This window comes from Denticeps clupeoides, chromosome 4, assembly GCF_900700375.1.
Source record: "Denticeps clupeoides chromosome 4, fDenClu1.1, whole genome shotgun sequence".
Classification (NCBI taxonomy): Eukaryota; Metazoa; Chordata; class Actinopteri; order Clupeiformes; family Denticipitidae; genus Denticeps; species Denticeps clupeoides.
Genome location: NC_041710.1, coordinates 33,997,134 through 34,010,388, shown reverse-complemented (window position 1 = coordinate 34,010,388; position 13,255 = coordinate 33,997,134). Strand labels below are relative to the sequence as shown.

The 13,255-nt window shown below is 40.6% G+C and overlaps 1 protein-coding gene across 4 annotated transcripts in view; it reads right to left on the bottom strand.

The window, feature by feature from the left end:
- Nucleotides 1-13,255, bottom strand: part of clcn1b (chloride channel, voltage-sensitive 1b) — a 69,652-nt gene that overhangs the window by 55,929 nt on the left and 468 nt on the right. For 3 of the 4 annotated variants that reach the window (XM_028975178.1, XM_028975175.1, XM_028975177.1), the window contains exons 1-7: nt 10,785-10,980; nt 6,281-6,470; nt 5,921-6,052; nt 5,658-5,786; nt 3,263-3,396; nt 1,137-1,214; nt 678-756 (exon numbers count right to left, since the gene is read on the bottom strand). In XM_028975178.1, coding sequence (XP_028831011.1) covers nt 678-756; nt 1,137-1,214; nt 3,263-3,396; nt 5,658-5,786; nt 5,921-6,052; nt 6,281-6,470; nt 10,785-10,835 — 793 coding nt within the window. In that variant the 5' untranslated portion in view covers nt 10,836-10,980. Of the gene's footprint in view, nt 1-677; nt 757-1,136; nt 1,215-3,262; nt 3,397-5,657; nt 5,787-5,920; nt 6,053-6,280; nt 6,471-10,784; nt 10,981-13,255 lie in introns of those variants that run through there. The other variant, XM_028975176.1, reaches the window with a different exon arrangement.

Sequence of the window (13,255 nt, the reverse complement as noted above, 5' to 3'; positions counted from 1 at the left end):
AAACCTAACCCTGTCCACAAACTTACAGTTAATATTTTTGCTCTTTTTAAAAAATCTGTTCAGGACTAGTCACTCATAAACACACAAACATACACAAAAGTGCAGAACGGGGGGAAAAGGGTGGAAAAGAACAAAGTACGTTTTTACCTCCAAGAGGTGTACCAAAGCAACAGCCAACCCCCACTGCACAACCCACTGTCAAGATGTCTGTGTAACTATAGGAGTTCTACTGACAGAGGAGAGGAGAGGAGAGGAGAGGAGAGGAGAGGAGAGGAGAGGAGAGGAGAGGAGAGGAGAGGAGAGGAGAGGAGAGGAGAGGAGAGGAGAGGAGAGGAAGAAATAGATACACAAAAAGGAATCAAGCTAAGAATAGAGGAGGCATGACTCACAGACAAACAGGAGGAGGGAGAAAGACACACAACAGCCCCAATCAACAACATGTTGGGACCAACACAACCCATTGTTGAAGCAGCCATGTGTAGGTCGGCGACATATATATATATATACACACACTAAAAGAGAGCAGATTTATACAGTCACTCCTTTCTTACATCCTCCACTGTGTCCACTGCCAAGTACATGTATACACACACACACACACACATACACACACTCCTTCCTCCCATCCTCCACTGTCCACTGCCAAGTACATGTTGGTTCATCTGGGTGTGACTTGCCTCCCACAGGTGCAGCGAAACAGGTGGCCACTCCCACGGCACATGCACACACCAGCAGGTCTTGAACATGGGAAGTGCTCTGGGAAGGGGGAGGGTTGCAGGGACAGAGAGAGGAGACAGACAAGGGTATTAACAGAGACAGACAGGGGAGGCTGGTGTTAATGCACATGCCAGACATTATCACAAGACTATTAATAAAGGGAGACAGGATGGATTAACACAATCCAAAAAAAGACAGAAGAGATTGAGCAGAAAGGGAGGCAGAGCAAGAGAGAAAATGTTACTGGAATAGCATTTCTTAACACAGCTGCCTGTAAGAGCTGAGAACAGATCGGTTCAGAATCTGTTCTTAGGCCTGCTGTTATGAGCAGTGTTAAAGTAGGCGTAATAATCAATCTGTATCAACGCCATGCCACATCAACCACGTGCAAAGGATGATGGTTTACTGTTCGTGCCTACCTCATAGACTCCTGTGAAGATGGACATGATCTTACTCAGCACAGCAGCACAAATACTGGCGATATGGACAAATGGACCCTGAAGAAGGCAGAAGCAGGTTTTGTGAATGTGACTCTGAATGTGATACAGTAAAATGTGAAAGGAAGCCAATTTAGTCTTCAATTATGCTGGCAAAATAAAAAACATGACAAAAGCCCAAAGAGCATTTGAATGAAAACATTCAAATGTATAACATGAATTGAGTGTTTTATTGTATTAGAAACAAGATCATTTAATTGGCTATACAATTAAAACACTTATTAGGACAGTAGCATGACACATTCGCCTATGAAACAGAAGACTCTTGTTCAAATCCCACTTACTACCATTGTGTCTCTGAGCAAGACACTTAACCCAGAGGAACAGATGCATGCAGATCCAGGTGTTGTGGACAGGAATTTAATCTGGCAACCTGGTGGAAATCATAGGAAGGGAGGAATGCCGGGCCAGGAGTCGTGGTGTTGTACTGGTGTGTGTTTTTCGATCGTGTTGCCAGATGCCGTGTTGTGAGCAGCTGGATTACTCAGTGGCACCAGAGGTTGAGTTTCTGATGCGGTTTCTGGCTGTGGAGATTACAGGATGGCAGGGAGAAGAACCTCACCTCCCATCTCATTGACATCTTCCAGTTCCCACTCATCATCATTCCAATTCCAGTCAGTGTTCCCACAGCTAATCCTCATTCACCCTTGCCATCGACATAATCAGAGTTGTGCCAGCCCAGGATGGTGTACCGAGCTGGGGTCTCTGGTTCACTGTGCTGGCCATGAATGTGTTTTTATGCAGGGAAACTCCGGAATAACGGAGAGGGTACTCACCAAACTCACCAAATGTGGGTAAATACAGATTAACTGAAATAACAAATAAGAGAACCAACCAGCACTGGCAAACATGAGGGAGAATATTTAAAGGGAGTTAAGTAAGAGCTTCCCACCCAAACATTACCCTAACTGACCTGACAGATTAACCTGTACTTTTCACACCACTGTAACCAGAACAGCCCTGAAATGGGCCACCAGCTTTTGGGAGAGAAGAAGCGCTAAATATGTCCTATAATTCTGTACCGTGGCAGAATCTGGTAACTGGAACAAAGTTGCACTGCGAACCATGTATTGATAAGTCGGAAGTGAATACACTTGGCTTTCCAACATATTCTTTCACATTTTTGGACTACTCCGGGTATTACTTCATTGCGGTGGGCAGTGCACCTCCAGGTTTAACCAGCTGGGACCAGATACGCCCTTGCCACACTCTAAAGCAGACATATCACCTGGGAATATTGGGGCTGCACTGTGAAACACAAGTATTCCGGTGGCCCACTCTGGCCTGGGAAGTTCAGTAACACACCAGTCTCACCAAAACCATGGTCCCAATGGCAATTGACTTTGCTGTGTGACTATGACATTTTTTTTTGCAAGTGTTGTCTAAAAGCTATTCAAAATACACATTTTAACAATAATTTTAGAAGGGCTACAGAGTTTACCTGTTATGGCTGAGAAAAACTTCAATTTTATTTTAATGAATTTATCAAATAATGGAGAGCGTATCAAGTTGAGCAGCATTCCCTTCTTTTTTTTAATACCAGGACGTAGGGTTTTTCAGGATACAGCTAACCTTTTTATAAATTACTATATGTTTTTGGAAAATGTTGCAGAGATGACAAAAATATAAACAGAAATGCAAATTAATTTAGAACTTTTTTGAAAAGCATTCTTTTGGATTTTATGTTATTGTTCTGTCTCTCACTGTTCAAATAAACCTGCCATTAAAATTTGAGATTGATTATTTCAAGTGGGCAAACTTACAAAATTAGCAGGGGTTCAAATAATTTTTTCCATGTCTATAGTTCTCATTTTCACCAAAATGCTTTGCAGTGCTGATTAGTAGTTTTTTGGGTTGGGCATGTACTCAACCTGTTTTGTAGAGGAATCATTCTACTGATCAAATAAGTGAAAACCATGTCTATAGTAAATATTTTTACCATGTAGTCATTAGAAATGAGGACAGATAGTTGGAAGCATGCTAATCAGTTACAACAACATTATAAAATAATATAGATGCAAAATAGATTAAATTAGGCATGCAAACACCTCTTTTCCCAAAGGCATCCCGCTGCCCAGGGCTGCTGTCAGGCCGATGACTTTAGCAATAAAAGCCTTCAGAGTCAGGTACTCTTTTAAAACCACTCCTCTCAGAATGGTCTTCAGCTCAGGAATACCGGAGCCTGCAGTCGGGAAGAGACAGACTATATTTTTATACTTTTATATATCAGAAGCTCAGTCTGGGACACTAGTCTGGCACATTCATCTCATACCTAATTATTTCACAAACTTCATATGAGGACCAAAATTAAGTGTTGCATTACTTCCTCCATGTTCAATGCTGCCAGGTACAGTTTGACTTTTCTGAGCACCACTTTTGTGATGTTCAGCTTCACCTGCACACCACAGGGGGTGCTGGCACACCAGAGGAGCAAGTCCTGATCCTGTACAGCTGACGCTGATAAGACCAGTATGATTGCCCGCAAGTTGCACTGAGTTCTACACACAGCAGAACCGGAGGAGACTCTGTTTCAGCGCAAGGCGTGATGAATTGTTTATCTCCATTGATTTTCCCTGTAACCCAATAAAATGTGTTCCTTTTTACCTACTCCTGGTGTCAGTTCCATTCCCACTTTATCAGAACATATTGTTGTCTTCAAAGAAAAATTACACTCTAAGTTTGTTCTGCAAAATCCAAGAAAAATAAATTGAATTTATTTAATTTTTAAAAAACAACCAACTTTCCTGCCTTCTACAGTAGGTTGCAAAATTATTCACCCCCCTTGCACTTCCACATTTTGTCACATTACAGCCACAAACATGAATTTATTTTATTGGAATTCCATGTGAAAGACCAATATAAAGTGGTGTACACTTGAAAAGTGGAACGAAAATCATACATGATTCCAAACATTTTTTACAAATAAATAACTGAAAAGTGGGGTGTACTTAATTATTCAGCTCCCTTTGGTCTGAGTGCAGTCAGTTGCCCATAGACATTGCCTGATGAGTGCTAATGACTAAATAGAGTGCACCTGTGTGTAATCTAATGTCAGTACAAATACAGCTGCTCTGTGACGGCCTCAGAGGTTGTTTAGAGAATATTGGGAGCAACAACACCATGAAGGCCAAAGAACACACCAGACAGGTCAGGGATAAAGTTATTGAGAAATCTAAAGCAGTCTTAGGCTACAAAAAACCTTGAACATCCCACAGAGCACTGTTCAAGCTATCATTCTGAAATGGAAATGGCACAACTGTAAACCTATCAAGACAAGGCCGTCCACCTAAACTCACAGAACAAACAAGGACAGCGCTGATCAGAAATGCAGCCAAGAGGCCCATGGTGACTCTGAACAAGTGGAGGTTCACCTTCCAGCACGACCAAGACCCTAAACATAAAGCCAGGGCAACAATGGAATGGTTTAAAACAAAATATATTCATGTGTTAGAATGGCCCAGTCAAAGTCCAGATCTAAATCCAATCGAGAATCTGTGGCAGGATCTGAAAACTGCTGTTCACAAACACTATCCATCTAATCTGACTGAGCTAGAGCTGTTTTGCAAAGAAGAATGGTCAAGAATTTCAGTCTCTAGATGTGCAAAGCTGGTAGAGACATACCCTAAAAGACTGGCAGCTGTAATTGCAGCAATAAGGTGGTTGAATAAATACGCACACCCCACATTTCAGTTATTTATTTGTAAAAAATGTTTGGAATCATGTATGATTTTCATTCCATTTCTCAAGTGTACACCACTTTGTATTGGTCTTTCACGTGGAATTCAAATAAAATAGATTCATGTTTGTGGCTGTAATGTGACAAAATGTGGAAAAGTTCAAGGGGGCCAAATACTTTTGCAGCCCACTGTATAATGGCCTAAATTATACTACACAGCAACAGCACTCACAGTGACAAATTAGGAAGGACTCATGGAATATACTCTGCAATCCTCCAACTAAACTCTGCTATGCATGTTCAAGTTGCAAGCAATGAATTATGCACTCAAAAATGATTTGTTGGGTTAACTTAATTCAATTATGACACCTATTTCCACACATTTGAATTATGCTATTTGAAGCTAAGGCAGGCAAATAGGACCCTTCTATTTGGTCTATTAAGTTTCAAATAGCATAATTCAAAAGTGTGGAAATAGGGGTCATAATTGAATTAAGTTAACACAACAATGAATTTTTTGAGTGTAGCATCTCTCTGGCGGTAATGACATACCAGTTTGGTTTGTCACTAGCAAGTGCCTCCCTGTTAACTCGATTTTTTCATAACCTCCCAGACCTTGAATGCAACATTTTCTGTTTCAATAAACAAATAAATATAAACAAACTATGCATGTGCACTAATGTTTGTTATAACAGTATAAAATAACATTATTACATTTTATGATTACATTTTATAATCATTCATAATAACTATAAAGCTATACTCACCGATGGACTGGGGAGCAACCAAGTTGCAGAAGACAGAGGAAAAAGTAATGAGTATTACAGGATATGTGATCCAGGCCAGATACTGCAGAGCAACATTGCCCTTTAATTCAGCATGAACCCATTTATATGCTGGAGAAAGGAAGAGATCTGTCAGGTGACCAAGATTCTTTTCTAATTTAGATTTTCTCTTGGCTTTAATATTTTATAGCGTACGTAGTGCTCTATTTTCTCTTTGTAGAGTATTATCAATGGCGATAAATTACCCTGCAAGCTCTTGGCACTTGCGTAGTCCATGCTCCAGCTCACCAGAGCCATTGTGAGGCCCAACAACACCAAAAACAGCCAGTCCTCACCTAGCTTTGTTATAATATACCTCTGGATTCGAGCGACACAGGCTGTCAAAACATCCAAACACAATAATCAGGTATGTTTTCACCATGTATGTGGTATCATTAATTTGCTGTGAAGTAAATGCCTACCAGGTCATGCACAAGGTCATAGAACTACTGACTACATGCCAAGTATGTTAAACTGGAATAAATATTTGAATAAATATAAATGAATACATATAATGAAATTGTCAAATGAATTCATCAGTTACCCAAAACAAGTCAATCACATACCTTGATATTTGGTGAGGCTGAAGTCTGAAGAGTCAGGACCTGTTTCTAAAGTGATGTGACTGGGGCGGTTATGACCTCTCTTGGCTATGCTGCTGTCACCAGAGTTGCTCTTACACTGTTTCTCAGTCAGCAAACGTGTTGCTTCCCGCCTGGCGAAGTTGCCCAGCTGCTCTCTGTACTCCCCATAGAGCTACACCAGAGTTGCGAAACAATCCATTATTCATTACTCTTCCTGATTCAGACACACGCAAGTGTAATGCACAGTATATGTATGCCCATTGGAGCTGTAGTAAAAGAGTACATTTGCTTAAATGTTGTTTATGTATTCCTCCATCATTTGAGATCTCTAGAAAATTATGTCCTAACCCTGATAATTTAATAAATAATTTTGTTGGAATCATAAAATAAAAAAATGCTACATAATCACTGGCACAAGTAACAGTCAAAAGCATTGTGCTTTTGGAATTTTTTACATTAAACCTGTGAAATTTCAGTGGAATGATTGGAATTCAAAGCTGGTACTCCAGGCTGCTGACTGGAAATGCTTTCCAGCAAAGGATATTTAAATGCACCAAAAATATAAATTATATTAGATTTTGTATTTAATTTGTTGTCTGATTGTCATTATTACTCCATGTTGTTGGTTTGGTTAGATGAAATTGTGCTTAAGTAAGTAATTTAACAATTTCATGATGTACAAAGCTAGAATCTATGACTGTATAACTGCACAATAGCTATAGAAGCTATATTATTTTGGTAGTTTTAGAGGGAGTTTTTGTGCATGGTTGTTGAATGACTGTGGTGATAATCGATACTATGAGTGAAGGGAGATGGGAAAGTGAGGGTGAGAGAGAAAGATAATTCCTCCATGCTGTGCAGTATGAGATAACTTCAGTGTCTATAACAGCCTGAAATAACACAAGAGGCCCAAACAGACACAGCATAAAAAGAGTGTATCTGTCTCAGCTCTTCAACAATACCTGCACAGGGAGCTAAAAGATCACACATACACACACAAAAATGCACATGTATGTATCCCTGTCCATATTCAACCTGACCTGCACAGGGAGCAATCACTGTCTCTCTCACACACACACACACACACTCACACACACACAAAAAATGCACATATATGTATCCCTGTCCATAGTGAACAAGACTATCACACTGAGCTATCATTGTCTCACACAAACAGAGACACACACAAAATATGCACATATGCACACGCATGTATTCCCGTCCATTTCCACACAAACACCTGAAACAATGGTTACATTTATACCTTTAAAAATAAATATGTAAATAAATAATCTAATAAATCTGGTGTAAACACTATCTGATGTACACACACAGTAAATAGACACAATGAAATGGTTATCTTTATAATTAGCAGATCCTGAAAGGCTTCAGTGAATTTGTACCCTCACAAACCACTCTGCATCACCCTGTTTCATTAATTTTCAGTAGCCAGCAATAGAGAATATCAGTTCCCATTTCAATTTAGCGTTTAACAAGAATCACAGAGTCTGCCCCAAAACAGACCACAGAACAGTATGGCACCCAGCTGCAGGGCAGCAGGCTGGGATACAGGATAAAGAAATGAAATGACATTATATCTTAAAATAGATAATCAGTGTCCCTCAGCAATTAACCAGTGAACCAAATGCAGCCAAGTCATAGATGAAGTGAAGATTGAGCAATATTATCATCATAAGGACAATAACTATGAATCAATATGACATACAGTACAGTCCAAAAGTTTGGACACAACTTCTCATTCAATGTGTTTTCTTTATTTTCATGATCATTTACATTGGTAGATTCTCACTGAAGGCATCAAAACAATGAATGTGAGTTAGTTACTGTGTATGGTGAAATAACTGAAAATGTTTTATATTATAGTTTCAAAATAGCCAGCCTTTGCTCTGATAACTGCTTTGCACATTCTTGGCATTCTCTCGATGAGCTTCAGGATGTAGTCACCTAAAATGATGTTCAAACAGTCTTGAAGAAGTTCCCAAAGGTGTTTAGCACTTGTTGGCCCCTTTGCCTTCACTCTGCGGTCCAGTTCATCCCAAACCATCTCGACTGGGTTCAGGTCCGGTGACTGTAGAGGCCAGGACACTTTTTGTTAAGTACATAACTCCACATTTGTTCATTCATAGTTTCCTCTTCCTCGTCTTCCTCCGCTTACCCGGGTCCAGGTCATGGAAGCAGCATCCCAAGTAGGGAATCCCAGACAGCCCTCTCCCCAGCCACCTCCACCAGCTCCTCTGGCAGGACCCCTTCCACAAAACATATGTGGATTGGTTGGGCAAACTCCCATGCCCCCTCCATAACCCCAACAAGGGTAAAGAGCTGGTCCACAGTTCCACGGCCAGGACAAAAAGCACATTGCTCCTCCTCAATCTGAGATTCAACTCTTGACCGCATCACTGCAGACGCTGCCCCAATCCACCTGTCGATCTCCTGCTCCCTTCTTCCCTCACTCGTGAACAAGACCCTGATATACTTAAAGTCCTTCACTTGAGTCAGGAGCTCTCTCCCGACCTGGAGTTGGCAAGCCACCCTTTTCCAGTCTCAGATTTGGAGGTGCTGATCCTCATCCCAGCCGCTTCACATTCGGCTGCGAACCTACCCAGCAAGAGCTGAAGGTCAGAGCCTGATGAAGCTAGGAGGACCACATCATCTTCAAAAAGCAGAGACGAGATTCTCCTGCCACCAAACTCGACACCCTCCACACCACGGCTGCACCTAGAAATTCTGTCCATATAGGTTATAAACAGAACCAGTCACAAAGGAAAGCCCTGGCGGCATCCAACCCTGACTGGGAACAGGTCTTAGTTACGCTCCTCTGGTACCGGGATTGTATGGCCCTTAACAAAAGGCCATCCACCCCATACTCCTGGAGTGCCCCCCATAGTGTGCCCCTGGGGACATGGTCATAAGCCTTCTCCAAATCCACAAAACACATGTGGATTGGTTGCCCCCTCCATCACCCCAGCAAGGGTAAAGAGCTGGTCCACAGGGGTCAACCACCAGAACTGCCCCCGATGTCCATGCAATGTTGCAGAGACGTTTCAACCACGACAGCCCTACAACATCCATAGTCATGAGATACCCAGAATGGATCTCATCCACCCCCGGGGCTCCGCTGCTGTGCAGCTGCTTGACTACCTCAGCAACTTCTGCCCCTGAGATTGGACAGTCCATACCCAGGCATCCCAGCTCTGGTTCCTCCTTGGAATGCATGTTGGCCTGCACTGTGTATATATATATGTGTGTATACATATAGACACACACACACACACACACACACACACAGAGCACAAGCCAAAAGTTGGGACACACCTTCTCATTCAGTCTTGATTGGGTTCAGGTCCGGTGACTGTGGAGGCCAGGTGTCCACTTTTTGTTAAGTACATAACTCCACATGTGTTCATTCATAGTTTTAATGCCTTCTACCACATGCCAATCTACCACTATAAATGGTCATGAAAATATAGAAAACACACTGAATCAGAAGGTGTGTCCAAACTTTTGGCACACACCTATTATAACATATTGTTACATGTTCATTACATCATATTGTAATTTAAAGATTATTTGACTGTTCATAGTTCCAAAGTGATACTTGTCTCCCAGCCAGTTACTATTTTATCAATGTTCTTCCGCAAAGATGAAGAATTTTGACAGCACAGCCTGAACTGAGGAGGGGTTAAGAGCTGCATGAAGGACACACTGACTTTGAGACTTAATTAAAATAGTAATAATGACAGATTCCTCATGCCCTAGTGTGAGTTCTTGTGTGTTACTGTATGAGTGTGTGTTCCACTACACAATAATGATAACATCTGACCCTTTTGCTGACAGACAGATGGAGAGATTTGTGACTCAGAGAAGTAAACCACCCTCATGTACACATAGATACAGCCACATATACTGAACTTGGCCAGTTTAAAACTGACCAACATTTTGTGTTTTCTTCTATTTCAGCAAACACCATAACCATACACAATGAATAAACACACACAGTGATGCAAAACATTTTAACCATTAACTGAATGTCTATGCCAGTTTCTCAGTTGTGTCTCAGTTTTTTACTTGAACGTGTTTTTACTCCTAGACAAGTTATCAATTATTGAGTTCTTTCATTAAACTGGTTCTGTATATCACATACAAATCTCATACTAATTGTACTGTAAAACAGCTGAAAACATTTTGCCTCATTATAATGTTTATAGCTTCATAGTATTCATATTATTATACAATAGACAAGATACGATTATTAAGTATAAATAATATGTAATGTTACATATACTATATTATACCGTAAATGACACAGTCTGTCTTCTTTCTGCAGAGCACTGATTGACCTTGCAATTTACACATCAATATAATTTAAAATAATAATAGTAATTTAAAGTAATAGTAGTGATAATAACAAAAACAATGACTAGTAAAAGTACAGTTTTTAAGCGAATGAAACATTATAAACTCTTACCAGAATTTGATCTAAATTCAAAACAGTCTCAAAAGTGTTAATGCGCTCCATCTTCTCCTCGCTTTTCTCTCCTTCTCTTCACATGTAACTCTTTATTCCTCTTTCAATCCACTTATCATCTCCTCATTTTATCCTTTTCCCTTTCAAATTAAAATCTGCCCAAGGACTGCACCTTCCTCCTTTCACACGGCATACAGTTTACTCCACATTTTAAATGGGAGAAGGGACAACATCTCCCAGAATGCCATGGTAGAAATGACAAGGACTTCCACGGAGAACCTGTCAACAACTGTTAATTAAACTGTTCATTCAGTAGCAGCATAGAAGCATTACATCCACATGACCTCACATGACCAAACCTCTGGACAGACATGGAGCAAGAGAGCAATTCCCACTGACCTTCATTTTTCTCCTTCAGGATGTATCCTATTGCATCATATTTCACACTTCAAACACTTTTTGGTTATTTTCATATTCTTTTCAGCATGTTATACAGCAGATTTGATGTATAGGGAATTGAAAATGCATGCACTACCCTGCAACAATGGCAGGTTTTCCCCAAATTTAATGTGACCTATTACCTGTACAATTCAATTGAAAAATAAAAAAAAAACATCAACAAAAGAAAAAGTAAGGAAGAAGATTAATTGTCATGGACAGAAATTTTGAGGTGCTCTGGTCCAGTGTTCTGGGCTGGAGTTTAGTGTTGTCAGTATTGTCATCCTGATTTCATTAAGTGTGTGCAGCTGATATGAATGTATAACTGTAATCCTATTGTGTCTAGTCTGTGTGATGTCATTGCATGGACGTCTGTTTGTGTACCTTGTCTTGTATCGGGTGTTTCCCATCTTGTGAAGCGTTGTGCGAATGCATCCTCTGTTGTATATACTACACATATTCCTCCCAGGCATTTGTAGGAGGAACTCAAATGAATTTTGCTCTGATGCTCCCATTCAATGATTCATTGCTAAAGTATTAAAATATTTCCTTTCAAATTTAGTTTAAAATTGGAATCCGCACTACATTCTCATTCTGGAATATTTAACCTGCACCTGTCAACACATCACATGCATCATTAAAATGTGATACACAGCAGCACAGCACATGGTGCACACAGTGAAATTTGTCCTCTGCATTTAACCCATCACCCTGAGTGAACAGTGGGCAGCCGTGACAGGTGCCCGGGGAGCTGTGTGTAGGGACGATGCTTTTCTCAGTGGCACCTCAGTGGCACCTTGGCGGATTGGGATTCGAACCGGCAACCTTCTGATTACGGGGCCACTTTAATGATGGTCTTTTAGGTTTTATCAATTTATTTATTTAAACCCTTGGACCTTACACATTGTGGGTGCCAGTGCACACCAGTGCAAACACACACACACTCTCAAAACAACAAGGTGGCCAATTTACATGACGTGCATGCCTTTGGATGCTGTAAGGAAACCCACACAAACAGCGGGAGAGCTTGCAAACTATACATACACAAGGTGTAAGTTTAAACTCACAACCTGGGAAGTGTGAGGCAAATGCATAATATGTGTTCCATGTATGTATTCATTTTAACATAGTTTTTATGTTGATGGATGATCTACTGCTTCTAACCTAAGCCAAAGATGGCACTGACATCTTGAAATAGGCCTGCGTCACAAGGAAAGAAAATCCATTAAAGTAAAAGTGCATTCATTCAGTAGATTTGTTATATTGCCACATAATGTTGCTACACACAGACCAGACCAACTGATGCAACACCAGATCATAACATATGAGTTAAAAAATATGAGTCTATAAATGGAACAAAGAAACGGTGTGCTGCTAAAGTTTTCAGAGAGAGTGAGGCCAATCCTTGGGCCTTAATTTTTATAAGACATGGCACACATGGAGTACACCTGCTGCCACAGCTTCAGACATTCAGAACACTTTCAAAACTGGGTCACTAGACTCCACACCTCCCTCTCTTTTCCATTTTTGTGCAGTTGTAGTTTTTATTAACAGATTAAACATTCAAACAAGCCCTTTTGGACCAGTACATTTACATTTACAGCATTTAGCCGACGCCCTTATCCAGAGCGACTTACAATCAGTAGTTACAGGGACAGTCCCCCTGGAGCAACTCGGGGTTAAGTGTCTTGCTCAGGGACACAATGGTAGTAAGTGGGATTTGAACCTGGGTCTTCTGGTACCCACTAGGCTACTACCACCCCAGTCTACCACCAGTAGACTATAGATGAACAAGTAATCACTAGTAACTGGCTGGGAGACAAGTATCACTTTGGAACTATTAACAGTCAAATAATCTTCAAATTACAATCTTCTCACCTTCCAGCACACAGTGCACATAAAAACCGTAATGTCCAGTCTGAGTGTATGTGTGCATGTAGCTCATCTGCTACATACACATGAAAACATACTTTTCAATGTCTCCCAGGAAAATTACTCAACATACGATCACAATTCCAAAAACAGTGTTGTTT